Raw genomic sequence first — 25,952 nt, 5'->3', positions numbered from 1 at the left:
AGCAGCAGCTTCTCTGTCTCCTGAGTGAGAAACCTCAACAAAGTATTCTTTTGTTCAGTGCAGTGTTAGGAGGTTCCTGTCACTGCAGTACTTTTCCCTCCTGTCCAAATGGTGGAAAGAAAGATGTGTGGCCACAGTAGAGGCAAGTGTGCACTGGGTGTCTAAGCAGTTTAATTTCATTTCAACAGCCTAAAGAATTTATCTAGCCTCACTGGAAGTACAGGTTGCCTAGTAAGCAAACAGTACATATCCAGTGCCCTACATTTTCATATAATATTAAGAACCTCTGTGTTAAAAAAATCAAGAAGTTGTACAAAATAATTTTTAGTAATCTCTGATTTCTTGGAATCTTTTCTTCTACATCTTTACCAGATGGCAAAATTGCTAACCATGTTTTAAGGTTTCCTATCTTGATGCATTGGGTCAATCTACTTATGTTGAACTACTCAAGAAGTAGTTTCAAAAGACAGGTGGAGGTACTCGAAAAATGGAATAGAAAAGGGATTTGTACTTACTTTTCAGTGTGTTCAACTCATTTTTTCCCCCAGAAGAAATATTTGCTGTTGGCCAATCCTGATTTATGTTACTAAAACTAGAATTCTACTTTACTGAGTAATGGTTTTGTTTTGCTGGCTTTGTCATGTTAAAATGTGAGATGAAACCAAGTGACAATAATAGTATAACATCTGTTTGAACTTTAGCAGTGCTAGTTAGGATATCATCAAGCAGTGCTACTTCTGCGCCTTCTCTCTCTGCTTCTCTTTCATCAAAAGTATTAATGATCAATAATGCCAAAATGAAAAATCAGTGGTAGCAGTTAGCATAAGAAAACATTTGGATGGCAGCTGTTCTACATTAGGTGTAGTTAATGGTCATGTTTGTAATCACAATTGTAATATTTACATCCATTGAAATAACAGAATTGATTAAATAGGATAAGAGCAGAGTGATGCCAGCTGCTCCACAGCATTGGGTTTTTTTGAGTTTGATTGATGTTGATTGGACATGTCTTGGATCTGCTGAATGTTAGTAAGAAGCTGAAAAAAAATTCACAACTGGGCAAGCAGTTCATTACTTGTCTTGAGAAAAAAAAAACAAACCAACAAAAAAGAAAAAAACCAGCAGTGAATGCAATAATCAGATTTGCATCACTGTATAAGCTCTGCAAAGACTGACAAAGAAGCAAAATCATAGGTTATGATTAACATTAATAACACATTACTAAAGCAGTTGCCAGATATCAGCTAGAGATTCATTTAGAAACATGGCTTGTAGCTACTGAGAATGCTATTCAGCATCAGATACTTTGTATTAGAAATTTTGCCTGTCAAGCAAATGAAATGAGTTTTGCTTGCAGAAAAACAAAAAGTGACAGAACAAAAAAACATGGGATGCATTTTGGGGTCCCGGAGATATGAAGGGCTTCTATTAAAGAATATGACATCTGTCTACAAGTGTAAGATCTTTTTTTCTTGTTTTACTTTTTGCAGTAGTGTATGTGTATACGTGTATGGATTGACGTCTTGTTCTTAGTAATAATAAATTACTAAATCCTCCCAGGATATACTCTAGGATCAAAATATTCCCAGTATTATTACCTAATGGGCACTTCTCAGTGTCTTCTTTCATGTTATGTTATCTTATCTTACCTTATCTTACTCAATATAATCTTTTTTACCATTTTTTCTAGTCCTATCTATATGAAAAAAGATCAATTTAATTGCTTTATAAACAGTTTTTGCTATCACAGACACAACTTTGACCTGTCAGTTCATTATGGATATATACTTGTTTTCAGCTTTTTGTGCTCCAGCAATATTCCGTAGTTTTCTGGGGCACTGTCCCAGTAAATATTCATAAGCTGAGAACATAATGGCAAAGGATAAAATACCTTAGAAAACTGGAGATTGTTTTTACACTACAGCAAAGAGGAAAAGATGTTTGTCCTTGTTCAATTTTAGAAAAAAACAAAGCACAACAAAGTCCCTGAAGCAATGGGCCAAATTATTCCCTCAAATTTCTGATATGGTGTAATCGAATATCTTATATAAGTAGAATTCATTATGGGAAAGTGAAAACAACTTAATATACCTTATGAAATACTTTTATTTTGCACTCTAGTAATGAATCTCTGATCCATAAGGAATATCACTGCCTGGAATCAATTTATATTAGAGGTTATTTTACAATGTCTACGGACATCAGTGTGAAAGATTGTTTTTGTGGCTTTGGTTTAGATAAAGCACAATTGGTACACAACAGCTATGCAAATGCAAATCTGGTTAACAGAAATGCCAAAGAGTTAATGTGATAAACATGTAGCTTATGAGCATGGCAAGACACTATTTGTGAAGACTGTACATATTGATACAGGGCATTACAGAAGTGGATACAATTTTTAAAGTTACTTTCTGATTTTGTAATATATTTTTTTACCAACACAGAACACACTACTTCTTGTTGCTATAATTACCATTTACGTTAATGATTTGCCTGTTAAGATTGTGTTTGTCTAATTAAAGATTAATGGTCTCCAAACAAAAGAGTGAAAACATTCCATATTACTTCACTGTATGGCAATAATTTGCTAAGAAAGATAAATTGCTTAGTAATTTTGGATGCATTCAACAGGATATCAGTCAGAGGTGTTCATAAATACTTCTTTTGCAGGTTGGGAACTCTAGAAGAGCAGAATCAGAACTTCATATTCTGTCCTTTCTGTCTTCCCAAGCTCAAGGGAACACTGATGGCCTCTGGCTCTATTCACGTAGCATCTAACCTCTACCCCTCAATTCAGTCTTCATAACCTTTCTAACACAGTTCAACCGGCTTTCATTCTTCATTGTGACATTGAAAAACAGCTGTTAGGAAAGCTGCCAGTCTGACTGCTCTGGCTGCTGGAGCCTAACAGTGTCAGTGAAAGATGAGCCTTTGCTGTAGAGTTGGACTTAGAACTTTATTATGCTTTGCCAAAACTGTGGCTCCTGACAGGACTAGCATATGGATCAGGCACTGGAAAGAATGGGACTGTTGGAGGATAACAATAAGCCAGAGGGTACTAACTGATGAGGTGAATTTTACTGATGTTGCCCAAGCACATTTCAGGGGCAGCATAAAGCTGCCCTGGGCTCAGTGGTTTGGCTTATTCTTTCTGGCTTACTATTTTTTCTGCTTTCCTTCCTTTGATGCAGCAGCTTAGACAACACTTTGCAGCCTTCACTTGTTCTGGTGCCATAGAGCTTGGCGAAGCTACATCCCCTAGTCTCCTACCAGTGTTGATCTTCTCTGGTGGCTGATAAGTAATGGGTTTGAAAGGAGAAAGAGTGAAGTGTCAGCAACCAGAAGCAGGATGTACCTTTTCCACTTATGTGCCTGCTACTTTTCAAAGTGCCTTGAGTTATGTGATGGGAGTAAGAGACAGGGGAACCCCATCCAGATTAGGGAGTAAAGGAGAAGAAGAAGGAGAGAACACAGAAGAAAAATAAGGAAAAGTTGTGAATCTTTGGTGCCAGAAGTTGTTCCAACATACCACGGGCCTGCTCTGATCTACTCATGGGCACCTCTTCCTGACTCATTCCCATGGGTGTGCTGGACAGCATAGTCTTCCTGGAGGCAGTGCTTGGCAGCTGAGAAAGCAGAAGTACCAGCACAAATGTTCCTAAACTTTACAGAATTCATCACTGGGTAGTTTTTTAAACGGTATCTCCTTTTTCACAGCAAAAAGTAAATCTAGAGGATTATGAAACTTTAACCCAGAAGTTTTCATTAAACTGGAGTTTGAGATTGTTCAGAGCTGAACACCAATTGAGACTTAACTTCAAATTATTCAAGAATTGCTGAAATATTAAGTTTTGTTTTGTTTTTCAATAGAAATTAGTTCTTTCTCACTTCCAAACTCCTCTAAACAGTGAGGTTTCGCATTAATTAATATTGTAGTACAGTGCTGAAAGGAAAGTATAAGGCTAAGTACTGTATCAGTCATCTTATGGGAGGTAGTCTTGTGGTTGTCCTGTGCAAGAATACTATCCTGGATTATCAGAAGTGTAGATATGAAAATACAAAACTGTTTTTTTTTGTATAACATTCATCAGGAGTGTGCGTGTAAAAGAAAAAAAAACAAAACACAAAAAACCAAACAAAGCAATAAGATTAAAAAGTTGATATTGTTGATCCTTCATTTTTGGCTTGCTTTTCCAGATGGAATATTTTGTCTTTTCAGATAATCCTTCTATAAGCATTAGAAAAATGGAAAACATTGATTTTTTTAATGCTTGGCTATACATAATTAGTGTAGAGATTGAATAAGCTTGAATGCATTTATAGAGAACATTACTATGTTAATTAAAAAAAATAATAAATTGATGATTTTATCAAGGAAGTCAAGTTGTTTGATTTCTAGTCGTAATACTTGTGCATAGAGTCTTGAAAAAATAAATCAAAACAGTTGTCGTAAACTAGTCATTAGAAGTGAAAGCATCAAGCAGCATTAGAATGATTTTTTAACTTGCTTTTGCATTTCAAGGTCAGCACACTGATTAAGAGTTTATTCTGTAGAGGATACAATGGGTAGAACTGTCAAAAATTAACTCCTTTTAAACAGCAAAAAACATCAATTGAAATGTCCTTCTAACACCCTTACTGAGTTGCTGTGTTTCTTTAATTCTTTCACAGAGGATCTTTCTCAAAGCTGGAAGTGAGGAAGAAATCTTTGCACATCTTGGCTTGGATTATGTCGAACCATGGGAAAGGAATGCTTAAAATTATTTGCCAGTGTACATTCAACATTTGACAGCAATTGTCTTCCTGCCTATCTTTCAGTCTGATATAAATACAAAATAAGAATCTCCATGACAACTAAGAAAGTTTAAAAATGTTGGAATGCCATTATACATGCTGATGTTCCTAGGAAAAAAAAAAAGTTCTACCAAATATTTTCTAGTCTTTTCTGTTTTAATCTTTGAAGTTTCTATATGGTAGTGACAAGATAGAGAAATTTTTTTTGTGGGAAAACTTGAAACTGGTGAGACTTTTGCTTGTGTTAGGAATTTAACATTTCTTTGAAAAATGCTTGTTAAAATACTGTAAGCTATGACAATACTTAAATAGTGAAAAATATTTGAGCTGAGACCAAAAATTATTGAAATGCATGCTTAACTTTTACTGGATTTCTGAAGTATTTTGCTGAATCCATATATAAAACTGCTGCTACATTTAAAACTTAACCTAGGCAGTAGTTAGGCAGTCTCACCAAGCTTCCACTGTACTATTTTTCCAGGTGGGCCACCATTCCATCAAAAGTGTAAACAAGCTGAGAATTCAGTGGGGGTTAAAAACATTTCACAGCAAGGCATTTTGGAAAGTAGCAGTGGAGTAACTCAGTAGCAATCTTCAGTTGTGAGGAAAAAATACTATAAATTTGGTTTGGACTAAGGAAGATTCAAATGGTGATATGATGGTCCTCAATCAGGACTTTGAATTATAACCGTCATGAAAACAACTTCCTTAATTATCAGGCTGGTGGCTGCTCTGGGTGGAAAGCTTTTAATTCTCTGTGCTCAATTTAGATGACAGAAAATTATTAGTAGATATATATGCATTGGGATAGAAGTTTACCTGACCTGTTAAGCTATTGAGTGCTCTAGAATGGTATTGCCTCTTTTTGGTCAGAAATTAATGTTAGATTTGTAAGAGTTTCTAATAAAAGTAATCCTATAAGATAACCAAAATGGTTTCAGGAATTTTGCAAGTAGCTCATCTGTGATGATAATTACAAATTTGTAATACTTTTATCCTTTAATGAACAGGGGCATTTAGTGCTTTATAACATGAAATTACTTACTTACCACTCATTTGACATTCGTAGAATAAAGATGATTAAGAACACCAAGACTGGTCAAATAATTTTCTTTCTTAAAAGCCAGAACTTTTTCCTGTTAGGGCTGATATTACATTTTGCCTTGACAGAGAGAGAATGGCACTGACAGGCCTGAGTACAGCAATTATTACTGATAGTAGTGGCTTCCCATATTCAGACAATGGCCATAACCCACAGCAACATAGGCTTGAAGTTTCTACACATGCATAAAATATGCCAAGGTTTAAAAATGTAGTGCTTAGCTATGGGATGAATGACTTAAGGTGCAAGTGCCAAAGCCATTGCTGGTAAGAGAAAATTAAAGAGGAATTTCTGAGAAGCTGCTTCCCCAAAGAGTGATTTTTTTAGTACAGTAGGCAGGTACAATTATATATGCAAACACATCTTTCTGGTTGTTAAAATAGGTAGTAACTGTATATTTGTGAAATGTGTTCATTTATCATTGTGGTTAGACTCAGTACTATAGAAACACTTTGAAAATATCAGTTCATATACATTTTTTTAGGATACAGTTTATGCATCCCACTTTCTATCTCCTTTACTATTTCTATTAATGAAAAATACTCTCATACTGAAAGAAAGGCATGCTATGCTGTGAATCCATTCTGTAATTTGTGATAATTGGAAACTTACAGTATAAGAAATTGAAATTTGTTAATTTAAATGTAATTTGATGCCTTTAGTAGAAACGTAGTCAAGATTTTTTACAGATATACTTGCTTGACACTTGATATGAAGCAAAAGTGTGCGGATTTTGTTTACTCAAGCTGGGAAATGGACTTTTAAGACAACTGCATCACAAACAATTGTAAAACCTCACTAAGAGACAGAGAAAAATGTGATAACAGCATAGAGTTTTATTCTTGCCTGTGCCAATAAACCTGTTATTTTTTAAGTGCAGTTTTGCAAACCAAGCTGAAAATATAACACTGCTTTCTAAATTTCTCTAACTGGAAAACACTGCAGTTGCTTCCAGCTTTACCATGCTAATATATTAAATTCCTTTATGTTTTGCATCAGGATGCTGACACTTAAATAGCAATGACATTTTTCAGTCCTAGTGGAAGAGAACAAAAGCCACAGTACCTTATCTAAATATACTTACTACTTGGCCAACATTTATCTGAAATTATACATTCCAGTTGTGCTGTTTCTGCATACTTCAAGCCATAGAAGAAATATGAAACATTCTGTTTTCCACATAAAGAAATTTTTGAAATTCATAACTCACATTTTACCTGCCTATGCATCACTTATAATTATTCTACCTGTGGGGGAGAAGATACCAAACACAAGCTCTGTCAGCTCCTTCAAGACTGGAAGAAAACAGTGTATTACTTTATTCTTTCCTTTCCTTCAATTTTTCTGAACTTTTTTTTAGAATTAATTATAGAGAGAATTAAAACCAGGATTGCTGACTGTATCAAGTATTTTTAAAAACTGCAGAATTATTAATTGAGTGGACTAGATTAAGCAGAAGGTCAGATTAGATTACCAGAGTGGTTGGATTATGAAGAAGAGACCTGTTCTGAACACCTGCACTGAACAAGCAGGTACCTCAGTCACTATTATAGTTACTGCATGCAGAATAATACCTGACAGCCAAATTCAATGTGCATGCAATGGTAGAGGCAGAAAATCATAAAATCAGTTTTTAGTAAACAAAATCATAATGTGATGCTTCTTGCATCAATTAAATCCAGTCCTGCTATTCTGAACAGTCTCAGCCCTGTAATGATTTCACTTGTTCTTGATAGTGCTAGTCAACTGAAACCATAATTAGAAAAGATAGAAATCATAAAGGAGAACTGGAATGGAACAGGTTACAGGAAAGGAAACCTGTATCACTTGAGCATATGTGGATCCATGAGAGTGTTGAAAACTCCCGTGGTGTGGTGAAACTGTTGGAGTAAATAATTATGATGCTTCTGAACAGGTGAAGGACAGGGTGATACCTGGGGGTCTTGAAAAGGGCAAACACTTGTAACAAGAACATACTGATGTTTATAATAGGAGGAAGGGAAAAAAGTAGTTCAGATCAGTGTACTTAATATCTTCTAAATTGTTACAATGATTAATAGAGTTTCTTTTTAAAGCACCTAGAGGAAAATAAAGTCATAAGCTATTGGTAACTTGTTCATCAGAAACAAATGGTATTGACCTAGTCTATTTGCAAAGTTCCTGAAGGCTGATTTTTAAAATGTCTGTCCCTCCTCCCCTGCTTCTACACCAAGGCACTTTGGCAAGTAGTAAGAGGAGAAAGATTATTTGGTTTATACATATCTACATTCCAGCTCTCTGAAAACTGATTAGTGACTCTCTTTCTGGGAAAAACAGGTAGAAGTTAAAATGAAAACCACTGTATTCTTTCATGGTTTGTGATAATTTCTGATTTTTTGAATACCCTAGATAATGTTTTCTCTTGACATGATCCTATAACATACATTGCATGGGCAACATAATGTAATCATTAAAAACCAACAAACCAAAGAAATCCAAATGCACCAAAGTACAAATGCTTTGCTCAAAATCAATTAAGGCAAAACCAATAAGATATGTTCAGATTGGTGGGTAATAATGTAGTTAATGTCATCAATGAATCTAGGAGTTTATTGTACTTACACAACTCTACAAAAATTGCAAATCTAGGCAACCTAAATATTCATACAGATGGCATTATAAACTTGAAGCTACACAGACCTTCTGGAAATTAATAGAAGTCTAAAAATTGCTGCTATTTTATGTAAATTACTTCAACACATTGAAAAAAACAACCCCCCAAAAAATCCATACTTTACAACCCCCAGATTAAATGTGTTTTCTGTATCTCATGGCCAGAATTGTTCAGATTTCTCAGGTGACACAATCTTTTGCCTTACTATGAAAACTATTCTTCCACTTGTTGAACAGCTATTTCTTTCTCTGATACAGTTTCCTTTAACAACTGCAGTTAAAATAATCAAGTCCTGGGTCTAAAAGGTTAATTGAAGAAATCACATAAACAAATGGAGGAAGTGAGCTCTGAAAACCTGCCATAGAGGTTAAGCTTCTCCTGGCATTGTTGTCAGTCTTGCTAGGAGAGAATGCTGCTGGCTCTACCTTTAAGGACCCAATAGGAGCCATATCCGTGAAAATGTCATAGCTATGGGTGAGTTAGAGCTTCAGAGCTTTCCACTAAACTTAGCTAATTAGCTGATCTCTGCGTATATATACATCAAGCAGCCTTTTTTTTTTTTTTTTTTTTTTTCTTTCTCGTGTTCCATTTTACAAAAAGGATCAAATCATCTTTGACACTGCCGTGTAGGTATACTAAGTGTCTTTTATTTTAATCAGGTTGCATCAGATGTAACTTGTTTTAGTTGATGATGCTTCTTAGGAAAAGAGATCAGTTCACTGCCATGGCTAGTATTCCTCCGTTAGATCTAATTTACTTAGAATGAATTGTCTTGTGCCTGTTTACAGCTTCCTTTGCATGATTTGTGGTATTACACTTTAGGTCTGTCAAGTTCTACCTCTGGATCTGGTCTATTTATTTTTAACTAAAATTGTGGATCATTAAATGTGGAAATGAAGTGCCTCCAGGTGTCATTTATCTTTGCCATAATTCTAGTAGGCATATGTGGCCTCATATCTTGCTCAAGTGGCTGCAATGTTGATTGCTCTAGGAGTGCTTGTAATTGTCGGACATTAAAAACACAAACCTCACAGACAGTATTCATCAGCTTCTATTTGAGCCCATCTTCTCCCTGTTCTTTGCATCTTTCTGTTTGCATGGTCATTTCTTTTTTTGAAGATTGTGTGGAATACAGTGAAAATGTACTTTATGCTAGCCTGGCCTAAGATGCTTTGATGATGATAAGTATTATGTATTTCAGTATCACCTCTTACAAAGTCAAATCATAACTAGGAAAGGCTTTTCTCCATGAATGCTGTTCAACTCCCATAAGAATACTTAATTGAAAATATCTATTAAATGACTTCTTCCATAAATGTGTATTATAGGCAATCCATAAAACACTATTTTTCACCCAATGCCTCCAAACTGTATTCTCAAATACTGCTAGAAATAGAGACAATCCCCATGAGTTGCATTGTAGGGGCTGCTGAACTTCATACCCCAGAATCCAAAATGCCTTGGGTAAATGTTAAATCACCTGGCTGGTCAGGATCACACAGGACTGCAGCTGGTCACTCATTAGGGCGAGAGAGATCATGTGTTGGGTAAGTACGAAAGCTCCCAGTTTTCTGTGTTTTAGTAACTAAACACACTTACTTGTAAAACAAGCATTCTTTCTGTCTTTCTGTCTTTCTGACTTTCTGTCTTTCTGTCTTTCTGTCTGTCTGTCTGTCTGTCTGTCTGTCTTCCTGTCTGTCTGTCTTCCTGTCTGTCTGTCTGTCTGTCTGTCTGTCTGTCTTCCTGTCTTCTTTCCTTTTAATTTTTGCAGGCATTGAATTCTAATTATTTTGTGACTGTGCATCAAAAAATACTGCTAAATGGTAAATTGATTTTTGTGTTGCATTCTCTCCAAAATCAGTGTGTTAAATCAAAGGGATTTTTGGAAATGGTGGAGCTTTGAAATTAATTTTCTTTTATTTTTGAAGGTGTTGGTTTGAATCAACAAGGAAGTATTTCTGTTCAATAAGGAAAACATTTCTAGCACGAGTAGCATTATTTCTTGTATTTGTGGCTCTTTAAACTGTTTTGTGTATGTTGCTATATATATACACACTATATACAAGCTGTCTTAAGTTTTCTGTGAGCTTCAGTGTCTTTTTCTCTTTAGGAAACTATGCATTAAGATATAATAGAAAATAGGTCTCAGTTTTTAGAGACTAGGTGTAGATCAAATTCCAGATATTGGTGGTCCACTAGAATACCTCCAGAATAACTATACTAAAATGTAAATTACAGTGTTGGCAAGAGCTAGGAATTGTTGAAAAGTATTAGGTCTAGGGAGATTCTGGTTAAATTAACAGAGCAAAAAAATTGCAACTTTAGTTGAGAAGACACTGACTCTTTATCAACAAGGAAAAGTGTTCAATAGCTTGTATGCAAGGCCATGTTAAATGTGGTTCAGAGCGGATGAAGAATAGAATTGCATTACCATTTTAATTTGCCCACCCAAGACATCTTTACCTTTCCCCTCCCCCCCCCCCCCAAATAGTTCTCTTTTTTCTTCCAAACCTTTACTTGTGTAAATGGGGAAAAGTACAACTTTTCCCTTTTTATCTCTTCCAAAGGATCATGCAAACAGACATGCAATGTTGAGTATTAGTTGAATTTCGCTGCAGACAGTTTAACTGAAGGCAGACAGAGAGGAGATAACATAATCTCAAAATATTATGCTGATATATTTATTATAGGGTGCCACGCAGTTCTCTAAGGGAACAGAAGTTTAAACATAAAATTCTTAGCCTTCTATGTTTATGATTCATATTCTTGCTGTTGTACAGATTTCTTATTGCAAAATGCAAAAATAATGGTTTTAGATTTTGGCCTTCATACAAGGCTCATCAAGAAAGTAATACTAAGAACTACACATCAGATTAAGTGCTACATCCGACCAGTAACCTTTCTACAGCTGTGTCCTTTCCTTGATCTAGGTTGTTTCAAAATTTCTATAACGCTTCCTGAAATCCTCAGTGCTTAATTAAACGTGCCGGTCCTTTTTGTGCAAAAAACAGCAGCATCGTGTTGGCAACGATTGACTTAAATGTATGAGCTGTTTTCTCTCACTCAGCACAAACCAGACTCCAGGCTTCTGAATAATGAGACCTGCTTCAGCTCCCATTGTGCTGATTTTAAACTGATGAAAGGCCACTGTCTTTTTAAAAGGCTGGATTCATTTATGCCAGCCAAAGAACTGTATTACATTTTCAATGTCTATGTGGAATAAAAGTCATGGAAGAAAAAAACTAAACTGGCAATAGGAAGTTTGTTTGAATTAAGGAAAATCTGCAGTCATTGTCAGGAAGTAAACAAACAGAATTCGTTTCTGTGAAAAGATACCTTGGGTACTGCAAAGACAAAACATTGTTGGGACCTGCATATATTATTTGACCTGTGCCTTTTAGAAAGTTACCTAGCAGGGTATTTTAGACACTTTTTAGTGGCATCCTAGATTCCAGGATCCAAAAATAACAAGAAAAAATATGGTAAATTGAGAATAAAATAAAATCAATTTAGATTTTCAAAATTTTATTTAGCAGGACTATCATAATGCCTGAGAATACTGAAATGACTAACTTTATCTGGCAATATATCATTCAACTTGCAATTATTTTGCTTCATTAAGTCCTCAAAGCGTAAATAAGGGAAGTTGACAAAGATTTATTTCTAAAAATGTATTACTCAGAATTAGCACATAGTTTAGAAAATTAGGAATTTTTACAAAAATAATTCCATCTTTGAATATTTAACAATCACAAGCAGTAAGTGTGCACAGATCAAAAAATAGTAATAACAAAGTGTTATCTCTTATGCCTTTTTTTAATTCTTGGGTTTTTTGATAAATCTTACCTTCCGCTTCAACTGATTATATAATCAACTAGCTGATTTTTACAAAGCTGCTATGGCTATTAAAAATATCTTATTGAAACACAAAACTCAGTTTATGGAATGATTTAACAGTTATGACTGATAATGCAAATGTGAGTTATGTCATGGTACACTCAATATGCCATCTGCTCCAGAAAGAAAAAGCATCTGTTGGTAAATGTAAACTGTGGGACTTATGTGTTATGCAATATGTTAAAACACTGTATTGAATAAATAAAGTGGATATTGACAATCTATTATGTCAGAAGCATTCACCTACTTTCTTATGTTGAAAAGGGGAAGAGCTCAGCTGCAAGTATTTGTGAGATGGTAGAGGAAATTTTTGTTGTGCCATCCAGGTGACTGTTGCTGCAGCCAGTCACTAACAGGCACGTGCAGTTATGAGATGCTTTAACATAGCATGGACATAGAAGTACATGCTCCTCTATAGTAGAAGTTTCTATGCTAAAAGTTTCATGATGGTGATGACACTGCAACTTGTGATATTGTTGGAATTGGCTGTATTTTCTAACTTATAGGATAAAAATAATGATCATGAAACGTATATTCACATATATGAATTACAAAGGACACTGTTTAATCTTTAATAAGGATAAATAGCAGCAACACATGAATATAACTATTTTCAATGTGCTGCACTAATATAAAAATGGAAAATGGCAGCAGTTTTTTTTTTTAATTTTTTGGTTGTTTTATTTTTTGGTTGTTTTACAACTGACTGGGAAAGCTGAGGCAGAGATTGAAGTCTTGGAACAACTTTGCACCCGTATGCTGTCACAGGAAAGGGTAGCACCAGAAACAATAGTTCAGAAATTTCCTTGACAACTTTCCATTCATTCCTTGTCAGCTCATGGAAAGCACAAAGAGTATTTAACACATTTAATAAACTAAGTATGTAGAAATTGCATATTTTAACATATATCTAAAAAGGCACTAAACTTACAAGTGTATCAGAATTTTTGTTTCAATTGAAATGCCTTTTTTTCCATCTCCACATTGTTAGAAGGAATTTATCATAATCCATTGTTAAACAAGTCAAACTAATGTTTGTGCTAGTGATGGTTTGCATGTTCTACTTCTTTAAGAATCTTAAACTGATTATTTTGCCAGAGCCATTCTGTGGTATGCACAATGCTGGTGTTAATCTATTGTAGAGTAATCCAAAAGACTGGGAACCCTTGCTCAAGAACGAGATTCGGGCTTCCATAATTCTTCCCTGAAAAAGCCCTTACGATGTTTTCAAAGTCAGACTCCACATTGCTTTCCAACAACTCTTAAGCCTTTTACTCCAGTGTTGTCCTTGTATGTCACTGTTTCTTTTCCTCTCTTTTCCAGCATGCTCACATTCATTTTCAGGCCACAGTTATCAAAGAAGAATCCTGCAGCCAAAATAGTTTTAAACTTTGTGTTTGGATCAAACTCATGAGCCTGCGGTTCTTTGTGCTACTGCTAATGCCTGTTGTAGTCTTGACTCCATGTATCTGAGAGAGCTTTTTATCCTTAATTATGTCCATTAAAGCAAGTGTCATAAGTATTTTTTTAGGTATTAGCACATTTAGTCCCCTGTGACAAATGACTAGACACCTGATGAAAATCTCTGCAAAAATAAACACTAAGAAGGGTAAATGTAGTGTTTCTTCAAAACTGTAAGTTAAATTGTTTCCAAATATTGCTACATTGAAAGAAGTATATTCTTTGGAGTGGTATTCAAAGTACTAAAACGGATCCATGGGTGGACTAAACTTTGCTACCAATCCTTCTCCCCAGCTGTACTGCCAGTGCTCTAGCAGGAGTACCTGCTTTTATTCCATTATCTGTGACTCAGCTGAGCCACACATCTTCTCTTACTAGACGTAGCTTCAAGTTTTGCTTCTGTCAAGCTTCCCTAGCACTTATGGTTTGCTCTGTATGCCCTTTTAAAAAACTCAGGTAGAGATATGTCTTTCAGTCATCCTCTGTACAGAGATAAACTCTGTTGTTGAACGTAAATGGTTTAGAAAATTCCAGACAAATGGCAGACAACAGTGTTTTTGTTAAGCTGAAATTTGAAAAAAAAGAAAAAAGAAAAGATTTGGAAATATGAACAAGTTCCCAGGTATTTCTCATTAAGAAATACAAGCACAGCCCAGGATATCAATATCCAGGTGACAAAAGAGGAGTCTAATTTTCCTTAGTTGAAATAAAGATAAGTTAATAGAATGGATAAAAGCCTTAAATAGCAATCACCAGACTAGCAGCTCTGTTCTCTTTTTCGTATTTGAACTGAGTGTTAGATACAGGAATGGCTATGTATTAAAGAATAAAATAACAGCTAAACAACCTGTGCCAATAAGAATAACCTTTTTGGTTTTGTTTTTAATATGTTTTTTTTTTTTTTTAACTGCATTTACATGGAAAGTATTACAACACATCCAGTAGTGGAGATCACAAAAATGATGTAAGAAAAATAAAGATGCCTGAGGGACAGAAGGTGTTGAAGAAAGATAGTTGAATACCAGCCTCCATGCAGGGTCATGCAAACATTACCGAAGAATTTGGCCCCTAAGTGCCAGCATATAGATTAGGAAAAGTGCTGGGCTGAGAATGGAATCCTCTGAGGGACATTAGAGCTGAATTCTGTAGGAAATTAAAAATCCCACAACAGCCTAAGGTCAGAAACTGTCCACCAGTCTGCAAATTACAGCAAAACAAGACTAATTTAGGCATTGTAGGAGAAAGATAGTACTTTAAATCTCCTCATAAGAGCCCTATGGTGCAGTGATGACTGAAAAAAACCACAAAGAGCCATATAAACAATACATTATTTTAAAAGTTTTATGTTTGCTCAGTCATATAATTCTGAAGTAATTCATAGCAAGTTTAAAAAAGATACGGCCTTTGGATGCAAAAGACAACTGATTGAAAGCTTCCACAATATAGGAGATTTCTTAGCTGAGTGATTGTCCTAACAGAAAATCAAAGCAAAGTGTCAGTCAAAAACATTTTATAAAAATTCAGAAGCTATAAAAAAATTATCAGCAATAAAATTTATAAATTATTGCTGCAATATTTCAGCTTGAGGAAACAAAAAAAATTGTAGCTATAAAATCAGTTTTTATACTACTTAATCTAAGTACTAAACTTTGTGAATCTGGGGATTCTTAAGCAGGTGTTTACACTGGGCAGGAAACATGGAAGTGTGCATTGAATAGTATTTGTTAGTGACTGGCACGGAGATGCAAAATACAGACTGATCATTGAGAGTCTGCAGAATATGATAGAAATCTTGTTTGGCAGTCTTTAAAATGAAGGAGCAAAATCTGACAAAGTAGACAAGGGAGAGAAATCCAAGAAGCAAAGGTGATGTGGAGAGTGAGGCAATAATATAATTCACAAGAACCTGCTCTCTCCTAGGAGAGAGCAGAGGTACCGGCAGTTGACCGGACAAGATGAAGGGCAGTCTTATATGCCTGTCAAATGGACAGAGAAGAGTTGGAAGAACAAAAGTTTTTAAAAGAATGCTTCAGTAAACAAGGCCTGAAGAGAGCATGTTTCTATAAAGCTAAATAAAAATAAAAGTGTGAAGTGAATTAAAGGCTCATAAAGAATCAAAACAATGGCTGTGATTGTCCAGATCTCAGTTCACCAAGGAGTCAGCCTGTTTTTCTTGCAGGGATGCAAAAGACAGGACAGTGGGGAAGTTCTCTTCCAGTACAGGAGGAGATTTAGGTATGGTGCTCGATTGCCATGTCTGCTCCTATGTGATCATAAAAATGCTTTTCTTTCCTCAATCTGTTTTAAGATAACAATGACACATAAGTCAAAACAGATCTAAGCCTTGTAGGAACTCTCAGTTTCAGTGGTTAAAATGGAATCAAAGAAATTAACAAGCATTATGCAATTTACCTCTAGTTATGGAGGAGGATTTTCTGTAGCTTTCGTGTTAGTTACATTCTGCAATTGAAAATCCTGCATTATTTATTGTATGCATAAAACTTGATTCTCTAAGGTCTGTGAAGAGCTTTTTTATTAAAAAGAAGTGGCAGCATGTTCTGTTTCTTGATATCAGACCAACAGCAAACACTGAAGTCATGAGTGCTGCCACCTCGCTTGATTTGTATGAGGAGTATATTTAAAATTTACCTTTTTTTTTTTTTTTTTTTTTTTAGGATCATGGTTATAATAGATTGTTGGATATTTAAAATGTGAAATATGACAGGTTGATTAATTTGTGTTTGTATAACTTTAAGCTAAGAATGTTGCGTAAATAATCCAGTATGTTATTTTCAGCTGGTGAAGATACAGAACAGCAGTTAATTCAAAATCATAGAATAGTAGAATGGTTTGGGTCCCTCCTGCATTGTCAGGGACATCTCCCACTAGATCAGGTTGCTCAGAGACCCATCAATTCATGTTTACCAAGATATTTTGGAAAAACTGTGCTACTGTGATACAATGGTACATACATATTCAAGCCGCACATCTCTTATACCTAGTAGTTAAATTTAAATTACATGGTATTTGGCATGGAAAATATCATGGCTCCTGGCTTTAAATGCTAAGTGGATTGTGTTTCTAAAAAAGACAGATCTTGTGGTATAGTATGCTACCATTTTCAGTTGGTGTCCATAAGATATGGGTTTAACCATGCTATAACTGAAGATCTCTGCTCTCATTTCCTCCCTGCTTTTGTTCTGCTTCTTTCTACTCATCTATCAATTATAAATATTTTCAGGTCACTCTCATTTTATTTTTTAAACATTGTCACTTTCAAAGGAACACTGAAATATAATATGAATATAAATTGTGTAATATGAAATGTCTTTGGTGTCCTTACTGCTAGAACTCAGAGGAGCTCATGGATTCAATACTTTGGGTCACCAGCATCTCAGAAATCTGCAAACTGCTCTCTGGTTCCATATACCCTGATGGTCCTAGAGTGAGTCTAATGCAGGGAGGAGGATTGGAAGCTGTGATGGGGACACAAAGTAGCTTCCAGTGAGATGAAAGAGCCTGTCTGGAAATAGCTGAAGCATAGGTCTGCAAAGGGGAATGAGAGATTTTAAAATTAAGGGAGATTAAAACAGGAAGCTGAAAGAGAGGTTATATTGCCAAATGTGCTGTGTTTCTCCTGAATCCCGAATAGAATAATGCCATTGTGCGTAAGATGTGATTAGTTTGCCATTGTGCTAATATCTCTCTGCTTCTGTTCAATGTTTACATTATTTTCTAAAACTATTGAAGGAACAATCACCTAAACCACAGGAACAAAACCAGATTTTATTTTCTCCTTTTAAAAATAACCACAGGGTTTCAAGAGCCTATGAATCAAAGAGCTGTGATCCTTGTCCCAGAGGAAATTATCTTTGTTCTTCCTGTGATTGTTCCAGTTGTTTTCTTCTTCTTTCTTCTGTACTTCATATACTTGAAAACTATTCCTGAAAGAAACTTTCCTAGAAACTATATGCCAGCTTTACTCCTTTGGACTCAAAGTGCATTAGTAGGTGGGAGTAGGTGGGAGGTATTAGGTACCTTTCTGGAATGCATCTCCTGTATTCCTTCCCCTCAAAGGGCAGGGGAAAAAAAAAATAAATAAAAATTGCAAGGTCTGCAAAAAAGTCTATTCACTCCTTAAGTTTTTATGGTTGTTCTGTTTGTCTGCCTTTTGTTATGTTAGAAAAAGTGACTCTTGGTCACTGATGATAGAACTGTAAATTAAAATGTAAAGAATTAAGATCCAGTTTCTGCTGGGGTCAGCAGTAGAGAATTTGTTCCCAAGAGCTACCTCTGTTGCACTGTTCAAAATCTGTCATATTTGCTGTTTCAAAGGAATTTTTTATTGGTGCTCCATAACAACTCTTGCAGAAACAAAAAGCTATGGTTAGACGTTCCAAATTCACTGATCTTTTTACTTAAAGATTAAGGGATTTGTTCCCTAACCTTTTTTTTTTTTTTTTTTTTTAAATCCTGTAGTATCTGGTTTTTTTGTTGATGAATGGTCTCCTAAGAGGTAACTAGCCTTCACTTACGAAAGGCATGATAGAACTCCACCTGGGATTTAATGTGATCATCACATGTGGAGAATACTAACAAATTACTCTAGAAGTCAGAGAGGACTCAGAGTTTCATATCTCAGACAAATCAATTACCATGAATTTAAAGTATGAATTAAAATGAAGTATTCTGTGAGACAAATATTCTAGTATTCCCTCTCAAAAATACTTTTGACACCCAGGCAGGAAGCATACTCAAGCAGTGAAGACAACTTCAACCATGCTGTGTGTTCTCAGCTCATTAATCCCCATCTGCTGGGTTGAATACTGATGTACACAAAATCTGAGAAGCTTCAAACAACTGACACAATGTCCTTTAAAACATTCCACTATAATGTTCCTCCCTTATCTCCTCCTGCAGAAAATCCTGCTTGTTCACTGCAGAAACAGTGACTATTCAGACCTGAATTAGTTTTAAGGCTTGACATATTTGAAGGCTAAAAGCTTGTGTATTATCAGAAATGGATGACTGTGAGACTCCTGGGAATCTCCCATTACAACTGGTAACGAGATTTTGTTTCTCCCTCTGATCCATAGCAAGGGTTTGAATAAAACATGAAAATGGTCTCATACAGATTAAAGGATTTTGTGATCTTTAACATATTATTTAACATTTTTATTCATGAGGCCTCTACACTTATACTTAAAGAACAAACAGATCATTTCTCTTGCAGGTGAAGCAATTGGAAAAAAACCATGAAATGAGCCTTTGAACAAGGGTTTAAAAAATACCTTTAAAAAATTCATGTGGCTGTTCTAAGAACAGTTTATTACAAATAAAAGCCCAAGTTTGATTATTCCAAATTTACGATTTTCTGTTTGTGATTCTAGAACTTTTTGCTCAAGAGACATATTTTTAGGCTTATAATTTCTGTCACAAATTCCATCAATGTGAAGTCCCACAAATTTGGAGTTTCCCACATAAATATTGGAAAATGCCATTTTTAGTTGATCTCTTGGCATGTAGATGATCCACTGATCTTTAATTCTTACTTCAATCAAGAATACAAAGGATACAAATAAGTCGATGTATGCAGCAAGTGTAAAAGGAACAAAAAGGATTCTATAAAGTTTGAAGAATTGGTGAATAATTCTGTGATTTCCTGCAGCATTTGTTCATCCTCTGTATACTTGCCCCAGATGGAACTTTATCTCCTCCTGCAATTGCTCTCTGGGCTTCCTAAAGCAAATATTCCTTTTGCTGGAGATAACTTAGTTCAGCAGTTTCAAAGGGTTTTTGTTTATTTGTTTTGTGAAATTATCTAGTGAGATTTCTAGTAATAGGGAATTGTTTTTACCCACGAGTGTACAGCTTTCTTTGCATGATATTTAGATAATACAACATGGAACTGATACCAGCTGCATTATTACACTGAATAAGCAACATGCCCAAGATGACAATAACTGGCAATAAGAATGTTTTACTTAATGATTGTTAGTATTTTAAACCTTTCTAAAAAGAACCTTGTTTTTCAAGAATACCTGGTACATCTGTCATTTCACCATTCCTATGATATGAGAAATGTGACTGTGAGAAACATGTTTGGGTCACGGTATCAAGAAATATGCTGGACTTTGTTGACCTGGCTGGTTGTATAAAGAGGTAAAGGAAAAGTTACAGATGAGAAAGATCTTGGTTTATGATAGGCTATGCAATTTCTGGGCCCTTGATGAACAATCACTGCACTGTAGTTTCAGTGAAATTAATAAGTATTAGGGCTACTTATTTGTTAGCCTTTTCATAGACTGTGTTGGGTATATTGAGGACCATTTAAATTAATGCATCATCAGTATAATCCTAAAAATAACAAAATGACAGAATCAGCATCTGCTGTTCTTTGGTTAGAGTTTTTTGTTTGTTTGTTTGTTTTCTTGTTACAGTACAAAACAGAGCAAAAGGCAAATCACTGCCAACTGTACAAATATATAAGAAGACATATCTTTGTAAATATTTAATTGTTAAAATAACCTTCCTAGTTTTGTACAGTAAGTAGTGCACACTGGCAAGTATGGTTCCAAATGTGCTGTTTTCTCAGTTCTGTAATCAATGCAAAGATATAACGGGCTACATTTTAAAAGAGGATTCACCCAAGTGTATTGTGTTTGTTTTCATGGTTCTGTATGGCATCAGTTGGATCCTTTTGAAAGCATTCAAAAGGAAAAATGTCATTTTTTGCTCATGTGCCACTGGGGTTTAAGTAAACATGCAAAAAATGTTGTATATTTTTTGGCTTGGTAACTAATAATCCTTCTTGAAAATCAACACGTTTCATAGCCCTGTCCCCTGCCACCTTTCTCTTGAACCAGCACATTGGTTAGGTAGTCAGCATCTGCAATGATGGCTGAACTTTCTAAGGGTGTGCTTGCATCTTTGCCAAGGTCACAAACCATTATGCTGACCCAGAAGCAAGCTAATGACTAAATAACTTTTTACTAATTTTTATTTTTCTGCTCCAGCAAGGCATGATGTGTTAATTAATTTTGCACTGCTACAGGAATGTAAAAATTATGCAGAAACTGTGCCTCCTCTGTGATGCGGCTAGACTGTGCCAAGCAGACCGGGGTTGTCCTAGGCATTCTGTATGTGAGGAAATATCCCATAGAGCTATTTTACCTGGGTTCAGTTTTGGACCTGCTTATTCCCCATAAAGAATGTATCTTTCTTTAACCTGCTTTGGAAGTGGATTATACTCAAACACAAAAAGATAAATATACAAAAACACTGGTTTGCTTTCAAATTAAGCCAGAGAGAAAGAGCTGTTATACTTTAAACTACTACCAAACTTGTTTTACAAATGCTTTCCAATATAAACAATTACTCAAACTAAAGCTTTCATGAAGTATGAATGCAATATAATCTAGTGAAGAACAGCTGATTGGGGGAAATTAAATTATTCAATTTGATACTTCAGTTTTATGAAAAATGTATCAAGCAGGAAAAAAAAAGTCCACATAAAGAAGTGCCAGAATATTGTTTTGCTTTAAGAACGTATTTTATATCTTGGGGTTCATGTCTCACAACAGACATAGGATGAGGTGTATAATTACGAGAGAAGTAAGTAAGAGCAGTTATAGTAAAATAGGCTGGCACTATTCTCTGCTCTTAGTTATTCTGATCTCTGATGAACTGGGCATATTTCTCCCTTTTTTAGTACTTCTCTTTTGTTCCATTTTGATAAATGTCCCTTTGTGAGCATGGAATACATCTAAACCATTAATACTTACATATTAGTATATAATTTTCTTTTCTGTGAAAGCAGTGCTGGCTTTTCAGAGATAATCCTCTTGATTATTCAGTGATGATTCCTTAGAGCAGACTTAAATGACAGATGACAGTGTACCTTAGAGCCACCCCCAATCTTCCACTCTGTGTTCATGTTCCATTACAATGAACTCTGGTAGAGTAAGACCCTGGAGAGTAATGTTTTTACAGCCTCATTACTATCTAGTGTATTAGATCATGACAAAAACATAGCTTAATGAAAAATATATCCTGTTTCAGTGAATGATGACTTGGCAGCAATGGCTATTTTAAAACTTTATCTAAGGCCTTTAAGCTAAGCTCTCACCATCTGTTCTACCTTCTAATTATACATGCAAAAAGAACATAAATCACAAGTGTATCATAAAAGTGGATAATGTAATTGATTAAATGATATTGTTCCATGCATGTGTTTGGTTATTCAGTGCCTCCGATTTGCTTTTTAGATCATAAATCACTCTGAATACATTGTGCAGTGAATTTTTCTTGGCAAACAGACAAGAGATGTACTCTCTCACATTTAAGAGGAGGCAATGAACTGATGATAATGATGGATAGAAAGAAAATACCAGAGAGATGCAGTCAAACATCAAGTACGCATACTTCAGTTCTTTGAAGGAGTTGGACCAACTTGCCCACTTAAAGTATTTCTGAACATGAGGACTTACTTGGCAACTGTCTTACATTAAATAAAAAGCAAGGAAGAAATTGCTTGATTAAATGGCACCTCATAGTCTGTATGTAAGCTTTTGTATGATATTCCAGTATCTGTGCATGGCTATGGATGAAAGCCTTGGAGCTTTGTTTTACTAAGTCATTCAGATACTTATACTACTTTCAAAAGTACTACAATGAACTCCATTTCTATTACATGATAAGATTCAGTTACATTGTTCTAGAGCATTAGGGAGGAAATAAAAGCCTGTATCTTAAAAGGACTATGAAAAAAAAGGAAGTGCCACAATAAATTGAATTAAAAATTACTTATATTTTATTACCACAAATAGGAAATTAACTGAGTGCACAGATTTCAAGTAATAGTAAAACCTGAAGAAAAATGTATCCTCTACAATACTTTATTTTCTTAAAGACAGCAGATTTTAGTGATTCCACAGAAAATCCCCTTTGGGAACTCCTACCCCAATTTAAGGACTGTTTTGATGAGAGCCTGCTTAGGTAAGGTGAAGTAGAAATTTGAAGTACCTTCTACAAAGCTCTGGTAAAATTGTAGCTTCCCTTCAGACTCATTTGTTTGAAGATGTATTTAGTAGTAACTGCACTTCCATTTATTTTTCAGTGTTTCTGCAGTAACTTTTTTAAACTAATACACTTTATGTACTTTTTGCTTCACAGTGTGGCCTAAGTGTGGACTTAAAACACATTGCACAAGAATGCATTTGTCTGAACAGATGAAAGAAAGTACTCCTTATGAAATAGGCATTGAAAGATGCTTAAAACTAAGCAGAAGGAAAATTAATTCTTAATTTTTAGCATTATATGCGTTTAGCAGTCTAGCAATTTATGCTGTCTTTTCTGTGATTCCCAATAAGTTGTAGCCAACTTCCTCCTAAACAGTTCTTCTCTATAATTACTTTTGTACCCAGATTTAAACAAATGATAAATGAGAATTCTTTGTGACATTAATGTATATTTAATCTAGATTGTTATTTTGGTAGTTTGGCCTCAGCCTTCTTCCAAAGACTATAGTACACACCCCAGTCATGTCTTGTCACAACTTTTGCTCTTTCTCTAATGTCTCCTTCCCTCATTCTGACAGGTAATTTAGAAAGCCTGCCATGTATCTTCCTTGCATCTGATTCCACTGGATGTGAATGGATTGAAAGATGGAATGTAGTGGAACAAAACATTCTGTAGCATGTTTGAGTATTCTAATAAATATTTTAAAATAATTGTATTGACTTCACAAGAATTTCCTAACTATTAACAATGCAGTGCAGACAGAGCATCACCACAATTTTGCCAGGAAATAATGTGTGGTTTTTTTTCCTGAAGAGATTTGTTTAAATATCAATAAATAATTTTTAGTTTTTGCTCTACTATGTAAAGAAGAAATTTATGCATAACGTATGTTTGTTTGGAAGTAAAATAAATGTATGATGGAGTGTTAAAAAGAAAACATGAAATGTAGGGAGGCTTAAAACCCCTCCTAAATCCCTAGATGGTACGTAACACAGCCATCATCTGCAGTGATATACTGATCAGAAGAGCAGACAAAACAGGCAGGTGTCAAACTCAGCACCCATATAAAACAATAAAACCCATAAATTAAGAACTGATCCTTCATCTTGAAATGCATGAACATATGAAGAGCCTCACTCCACAGAGCTGAGCCTGGGCCTGTACAAGGGGATGGATGGGAGGTTCGAGCACAGAGTGTAAATGGTAGGATTAAAGCCTTAGGACTGGAGCCAAAGCCACTTGAATCAGTGGGACTTTTTATGCTGACTTACAGCAGAGTGTTAATTGACTTATTTTGAAATCTGAACAGATATTTCTTAATCCATTCAATCTGTTGTTCATTAATGTAATTTTTGCAACTAGTCAGTCTGCTGTCATTGGCATACTGGGACATTGTGCCAAAATCAGCTTCACAAAATAAACTACTACCTGGAACCAGAAGAATACCTCATTATACCAAGTTCAGAGCCAGTTGTTATTTTGGGTGGTTATTAAACTAACTCAAGTTGATGAACCCTCGGGTTTTGTTGCTAGAATGGTCATACTCTTCTAAAAGTCAACAGCAAGTGAAGAGTTTTCTAGCAAAAAAAGAAATTATATTATTCCAGATGAAGTGCCTCCAATCTACTGTTATGTGGTCTGTAAGACCACATGTAAGACCTAATTTTACCTTCTTTTTTCTACTTTCCAAACAAGGATTCTTCTTTCCCACACTCTCTATTCTGCTGTTCTACTACGCTTTTAAAAGCAAATATTTTATATTAGATTTTCCTTCCTTTATATTGTCTTTTTGCTCATTTGTTTTTTAAACTTAGTGGAATGTAATTCTTACACTAGAATCAGAGCTTTACACATTTTCCTCTTAAGTTTGAAACTGGGAAAAGGAAAAAAGAAATCCTTATTACCCTCAATCTTTAAGAAAGTCAGCTGAGCCAGAAAACAACTCTCCAAGGGCTCAGAATTTTTAAAAAGAGATTATATTTTTCTCTAAAGCAACAATTTAATATGGCAGATGAGTTTTTCTGCAACCAAAGATCAGTCTGTTTTTTACTTTCCAGTTAGGAACAACCACAGAGATACTAATTCAGCTTGACAATGTTTATAGTAGACATTATTTAAACTATAATATAAACAATTTTGAGATATGAAGTCAGTTGCAAAAAAAGTCTAAGCAGCTTTCTGCTTTGTGATGAGAAATTGTTCACTAGATAACTGCAATTCAAATGGTGATCCGCAGAGCTCTTTTGGCCAGCTGCCCGAATTCACTTCATCACATGCTTAATTTTAATTAGACTTTATAGACTGACAGATTATAAAGCCAAAAGGGGCTATGGGGATCATTCATGCAGACCTCCTTTGCAGCACAGGCCAGAGACCTCGGCTGAATAAATCCCCATTCCAGTCTTTTCAGTCAGATACCCATTTTTCTTGTGAAAACTCTGGTTATGAGTTATTAACACTTTGTACCATTGACCCAGTATTTCCTAACTACCCTTGTTCAAATATCTTTCCTACCCAAAGCTTTATAGCAGCAATAATCAGCCCCTGAGCTCATTCTTCTTCCAGGGGCCTGGAGCAGTCAATGCTCCCAGCCACATGCCTATAGGATGGTCTCCTTGCTCTCCCACTGGTGAGGCTTGGCTGTCTGGGCTGTTTCCAGGCGCAGCTGGAGGCCCTGCACCCCGTGGGCGAGTGGGGTGAGGCCTGCCCTGGCCTCTTGTGCTCTACCTTGTGAGGAAATGTCTCCCTGTGCTCTCGGTGCTGCCTCACAGTCTGCTGCTACATGCCAGGATGGGAGCAGCCTATGCAGAAGGTACTTGGCTTTTTTCCCTACCCTGAGGAAAAAATATTTTAGTATCCACTTTCCTGCCCTGCAGCCCAGGGGAGGACTGGCCCTTTTAAAATGTTTGGCAGTGTGGACCCATGGGTGGGGGCCTTCATTTACCAGCAGCCCTGGCTGACTGGAGAGGTACCAGCAGTTTGGAAATCAGCCAAAGTAACCCCCATATATAAGAAGGGATAGAA

General features: G+C 35.5%; 1 protein-coding gene across 1 annotated transcript in view; it reads left to right on the top strand.

The window, feature by feature from the left end:
* The window catches only part of DNTT (DNA nucleotidylexotransferase), a 75,937-nt gene extending 70,959 nt beyond the window's left edge, over positions 1-4,978 (top strand). The window contains exon 11 of the mRNA XM_051618229.1: positions 4,672-4,978. Coding sequence (XP_051474189.1) covers positions 4,672-4,758 — 87 coding nt within the window. The 3' untranslated portion in view covers positions 4,759-4,978. The remainder of the gene's footprint in view (positions 1-4,671) is intronic.
* Positions 4,979-25,952: the final 20,974 nt, after the last annotated feature.

This window comes from Apus apus, chromosome 4, assembly GCF_020740795.1.
Source record: "Apus apus isolate bApuApu2 chromosome 4, bApuApu2.pri.cur, whole genome shotgun sequence".
Taxonomy (NCBI): domain Eukaryota; kingdom Metazoa; phylum Chordata; class Aves; order Apodiformes; family Apodidae; genus Apus; species Apus apus.
The sequence above is the reverse complement of the archived record's forward strand: the minus strand, read 5'-3'. Positions and strand labels throughout refer to the sequence as shown.